The sequence below is a fragment of the Arachis ipaensis genome, chromosome B04, assembly GCF_000816755.2.
Source record: "Arachis ipaensis cultivar K30076 chromosome B04, Araip1.1, whole genome shotgun sequence".
NCBI classification, from domain to species: domain Eukaryota; kingdom Viridiplantae; phylum Streptophyta; class Magnoliopsida; order Fabales; family Fabaceae; genus Arachis; species Arachis ipaensis.
Genome location: NC_029788.2, coordinates 6485657 through 6491877, shown reverse-complemented (window position 1 = coordinate 6491877; position 6221 = coordinate 6485657). Strand labels below are relative to the sequence as shown.

Genomic DNA, 6221 nt, shown 5'->3' with positions numbered 1-6221 from the left:
TGTATACATAAACCAAATAATATTTGATAACATATATATATATATGCATACTTCTGTATATTAATTTATATAGTTTAGCATGAGCAAATAAAGTAAATGTTCAAATGGTCTCTAATTTTAAATTGCTACACAATTTTAAAAATATATATGGAGAGGAGAGTGGAGATATGAAGTATGAAGGGTGCAGTTGCACATGCGTGGAGCATAGTGTATATATTTATTACAATTACGTCTAAAATGTGTTTAATTATTATTCATTCCCCAATACTTGTTTAAATGCATTTGTGGACCCATCGAATAAGTAATCAGCTAAACCAAGAAAACAAGAAGCTTCCTTCCCTCAATTCATTCACCCCTCTCTTCTCTCTTCTCTCTTCTCTCTTCTCTACAAATCCAAACACACACTTCTCACTTCTCTCTTCACATCTTCTTCTTATTCTTCTTCCAATAATGGAATCACCATGCACCACCGCCACAAGATCCGACTCCACCTCCTCACCCGAATTCGAGTTCTGGATGCTCCGAAATCCCTCCTTCCCTCAGCCCAATCTCCACTCCGCCGATGAACTCTTTGTCGACGGCGTCCTCCTCCCTCTCCACCTCCTCCCATCCACATCCGCATCCAAACCCGATCCACCACCCGACCCGGAACAACTCACAACCTCTGGAGACCCCTCTGACGCTTCCTCATCAGCCGCCATAATAACGGAATCTTCCACTTCCACCACTACTACTCTCTCCACATCGAAGCGCTGGAAGGACATTTTCAAGAAGAAAAACACAGAAAACAACGACACAGAAGAGAAAGAGAAAGACAAGGGGAAGAAGAAGAAGAAGAAAGAGATTAAGAAAACGGGTAGCGGAGCGGGTTCTGCGGCGGAGCTAAACATTAATATATGGCCCTTCTCCAGGAGCAGGTCCGCTGGAAACGCCGTCACCCGACCCAAATTATTCGCCGGAGCTCCGTCTTCGACCCGGAAAGTGAACAGCGCGCCATGTTCCCGGAGCAACTCCACCGGAGATTCCAAGTCCAGGAAGTGGCCCAGCAGCCCGGGCCGTCCCGGAGTTCACGTGGGCCGGACAAGCCCGGTGTGGCAGGTCCGCCGTACCAAGAACAGCAACAACACCCCCGCGCAGGACAACGACGGCGCCGAAGCCAAGAAGAGGGAAAGTGCCGCGTGTCAGCGGAGAGGGACCAAAGCGAGGGTGTTGAATCTGAACGTTCCGATGTGCATTGGTTACGGGCAGCACTTGAGTTGTAGATGCGACGAGAATGGTGGTGCTGTTAGTGGCACTACTAGTGTCCGCGGCGGCGATAACAACGACGGTGGTAGTTGTAGCGGTGGCGAGGGGAGTAATAATGATGGTGGAAGTGGGGTTAATCTTTTTAATCTGCGCAACCTATTCACCAAGAAAAGCATAGTAACTTCTCACTAGTCTCAACATTTTTAACTACGCCTAAGATTATCAAATTTTTATTTATTACTACTATAAAATTAAAGTTACCTTTTTAGGAGTTTTTTTGTTTAAAAATATTTATATATGTACAAAAAGTTCATAAGTTTTTTTTTTTTTTTAATTATATTTATATACCGTCTGTATGTATTATGGACTATTATGTAATCGAAAAAGTTCTCTCTTTCTGACTTTACAGGGTAAGACTTGGGAGTTAGCAATTAAGAATAGATAATATAATCGATGGTATTGGTTGCAATGCTATTTATCTAGTTAGCCAAGCTTTCTTTTTTTGTGGTCTCCCTCGTGTATTCTGAAATGCTTTATCAGAATGTGTTTATTATTATTAAATTGTTTAAAATTGGGGTTCCAACTTTCCCGTCCCGGTACCTCATTTTGTGGGCCTCTTGATGCTTTTAATTTGTTGCTTTCGTTTTTAATTTGTTTAGAGCAGAGGATCTGCTTTTGGAGATTGAGTGTGGTAGAGAAGAACTAGGGTTTATGTTCTATGATTCTATCCCCTCACCGGCTACTCAATCGAACTAATAACTTCTTTTTTTAATATTTTAGTACTTGTCACCTTTAATTCGATCTTAAGGAAAGAGGTGTGCTTGCTGGGGAACATTGTTCTTGGGGTAGAACTTGGTATAAATTAAATTAAAGGAAAAAAAAAATTTTAAACGGCCTGACAATTACTTTCAAAGATAATGAGGCATTCAATAAAAAAAATATTCTTTTTGTTTTTTTATTTTTATTTTGTAAAACTGGTTAACTCATATATTGTACTAAAAATTAATTTTTTTTTTGAAAATTTCGTTATTTTTTAGGGAATAATTGTCAGAATTATTTAGTTTTTTATTTTAATTTTTTTTGTTGTTTTTTTCAAATATATTAGTAAAACTTATAGTAGTAGGGACGGATCCAGAAATATTATCATGGGGGCAATAACATATATAATATTAAAAAATTATGCAAAAAATTATATAATGTAAAATGTATTACAAAAATATACCGATAGAGAATATATTTTAAAATACAAAAAATATGTATGTATTTTTTATTAACGAAGTGGTCGATTTTTCTTATCATAAAATTCATCGACAATAGAATCTGTGTCAAATTTTTCAGCAATTTTTTTAATATAATTAAAAGATAATTAGCAAGAAATTCATCTTTCATTTTGTTTCTGAGTTATTCTTCACAATATTCATAGCTGAAAAATATCTCTCAGTTGTAGTAGTTGAAACATAAAGAATTAATACCAAATGAATAAAGAAGGACGCTAACAAGAAGAAAAAAAAAATCCACTTTATAAGATTTGAAAAATTTTATTTAATTTAAAAATATTAGTAATAATATTTTTTTCAGATTTTTTTAATATTGTTACTTACTTTTTAGATATTAGAAATCATTAATATTTAAGTTAGATTAGACTTTTTTTTATATTTAAGTAAATACTAAATAAATTTTTAAAAAATTAAATCATACTTAATAACTTATTACTATTAATCTTTTTTTTTAAAAAGTTGGGCCGAGACCTCCACTCGCTCCCGTATGTCCGTCCCTGTATAAAACTAAAAAATATTATTGATTTTTAAGTTATTTTACCTCCTAGTCCTTAACCGAATATTGTGTTTGTATGTAAAATTTTTTCTTTTCTGAAATTACTTTGAAACACTTAATCTTCTTCTTCTTCTTTTAGAAACAATAAATTTTTTCTGAAAAAAAGGAAGTAAACTTTATTTGACTTGTATAATTTTGTCTTTATGCAGAATATTTGAAGAGATAAGAAAGAACTACTTTTTCATGTGGTATGAAATAGCTTAAAATTCTCGTTGGATATGATTAAGATTAAGATTATCAGTTTCAATGGGATTGAAACATTTGATGTTTTATCGTTTTCAGGAACACAAGTCTTGATACGATATGACATGTTTCGTTGTTATTTTGTTTGCCCTCCTTTGTTTATAGCCGTATAAATTAATCCAATTAGAATAAGCTTATAATATCACATCAGACAGTGTCTGTTATGCACCTTGCAACTTGTTTGTAGGACGATGTTCCTTGTCAACCATCTTGATTTTCATTAGAGAGGGAAAAAAAAAACAATGTTTCATTTTCTTTTCAAGCATATAATCTTTGCTGGATGCCTGGATTCATTATCTTTTTAATTCTATCACCTTCTAAATGACATCAAAGAAATTGAACACTTTAAAATCACTGTAATTATTTACTTTTTTAAGTGAATTTTCATGCCGTTGAAACATTGGTTCCAGCAAAATAGAAAAGATAATATTTATGATAAAAAATTAAATTTTAGTGAATAGTAAATATTACTTTGTTAAGTAAAAAATTCACAAAATGTAAGTCAAGTCATGTGTAAAAGTGTAATGCACATGTATTTTCTAAATTTAGTAAACATCTCTATTCTTTACTAAAGAAATTCCCAAATAAAAATGTCGGATTTGTTGATTTTGTAATTGGCTACAAGTATACAGAGATGAATATGTATTCATGTTGTTTAAACTATATTTTTTTTTAAAATAGAAGAAACTCAACACATTAAAGTGGAGCAAAACAAACAAATATAAATGCATAAAACACTGCGAACAACGAAACCAATCTCCTTGCACCTGCGGCTATGTTATCAACCACCGAAAGAATCACAACCATTCCACTCTTTGTAGCTCAACACCATCCTTGTTTGAATGAAGTCAATGCTTGCTCTTGTATGCTTGAATATTCTAGCATTACGTTCCAACCAGATGTTCCAGATCACTGCAAAGAACGCCGTCATCCACAGCTTCTGGCCTTGTCTTCTGCCGCGCATGCCAATCCAACTCCCAAACAGTTCTTTCATGGTTCCAGGAATAACACATTCTCTACCAAAGGATCGCAACCAGTAGCACCACACCTGCCATGTTACCTCACACCGAAGAAATAAATGCTCAATAGTTTCTATCCCCTTGTGGCACAGAACGCAAATATTATCACTATGAATAACTCCTAATCTAGTCAATCTCTCCTTAGTATTAATTCTACCAACTAGCACAAACCATCCAAAAAGCTCAATTCTTGGGAGTACCAGGCCTCTCTATAGTGCACTTGTGAAACTATAGCTCGTGATCTCTTCTGACAACATCTCCATTTGGATTACCTGCAGAAAGAATTGCATGAAAAAGACACATGTATTATCAAATTTCTACACCACACTATCCTCGCTCTCAGATGACAGCTTTATTGGCCTTAACCGCTCATGCAGTTGATGGACAAGTTCTAGCTCCCATTGGAACAACTCCCTCCTCCATTGAAAGTTCCATATCCACTCTAATCCATCCCAAAATCCACAGTCTACAATCACAAATTCTTGTTGCCTTGAAATAGAGAAGAGTCTTGGAAAATTCACTTTCAGATGACCACCCTGAATCCAATTATCTTCTCAAAACCGGGTTTTCCTATCGTTGCCGACTTCCATCGCCAGACCACTCACCATTTTATCTCGCACCCTTTGCTCTTTGATATTCAGGTGGCATATGTCCTTCCAAGGCCCCCTTTGACCGGTAAAGACTGATTTGCTAGCATTACATTTGGGGTCAACTTGTTGCAAGAACAGACAATCTTTTTCCACAGCAGGCATTCTTCCTTTGAAAACCGCCACCACCACTTAAACAATAGTGCTATGTTCATAAGCACTGCATCTCCCACCCCCAAGTCCCCAGCCTTTTTCGGAACCTGGACCAACTCCCATTTGACCAACGGTATGCCATAGGTTCCGTCCTCCTTGCACCACATAAAGTTTCTTTGTAAAGCAATCAGTTTGTCCGCCACCGCCCGTGACATCTTATACAAACTTAGGTAATAAATAGGCAAGCTATTCAGTACTGATTTGATGAGGACAAACTTACCTGCTTTATTCAACACCTTCGCTTTCCATAAGCTGAACTTCTGTTCCACCTTATCTATAATTGGTTTCCAAGTCTTTACCAACCGCGGATTAGCTCCCAAAAAAATTCCAACGTTTAATTTAGTTATTATTTGGTTATAAGATTTTATCTAATTACATTCCTTTTACCTTTCTTCTTTCTTTTTTTTTTCTTTCCTTCTCTATTTTTTCCCGTGATAGAACGAATGTTAGTCCCTTTAAATTTGTTGTTATTTTGTTTGGACGTTTGCCTATTGTCAATAAGAAAAAAAAGTCTTGCATCATTGCATGCATTTTCATACATTGTCATAAACTTAAATTTATAAATTAACAACATTGTTCCTACGTGAATTCTCCCCTCTCCCATTTATAAGAAAAACACCATATCATACATGAAATCTTACTCTGGTTTATGAAAACTACATATTTTGGGAGTAGTTAGCTTGAACATGCAACTAATTGTTGGTATTTTTATTTTTGGCCAATTGTTATCGAAATTGAAACAATAAAAATGTTGGATGTGCTTGTCTATAGAAGAGTGGACCGGTCTCTGACAAAAAAAAAAAAGAAAATAAGAGTGGGCTGGTTAAAAAAGATTAAGGTTGAGATATTAGTTATTACATTTCATAAAATAATTAAAAGAAATTCTAACTAAGTTAGGATGGTCCAAAATTTAAATTCTGCTTTGTGTATATAACAACTCATTGGCTGGCAACAAATTTTTAAATAGAGTTTAGATTTATAAAAAATTAGTCCTTAATCTATCAAATTAAAAAATACCGTAAAAAAAAATTATTCACCCTCTTTCCTTCTAAAATATTTTCTCTAATTTTTCTTCTCGACA

General features: G+C 34.8%; 1 protein-coding gene across 1 annotated transcript; it reads left to right on the top strand.

The window, feature by feature from the left end:
* On the top strand, positions 307-1849 carry LOC107638657 (probable membrane-associated kinase regulator 1). The gene has a single exon (XM_016342014.2). The coding sequence runs from the start codon at positions 451-453 to the stop codon at positions 1435-1437; it is 987 nt and encodes a 328-aa protein (XP_016197500.1). The 5' UTR covers positions 307-450; the 3' UTR covers positions 1438-1849.

Excerpts from the sequence above, each read along its gene's own strand:
- LOC107638657 (XM_016342014.2), top strand. The coding sequence starts at position 451 with ATGGAATCACCATGCACCACCGCCACAAGATCCGACTCCACCTCCTCA.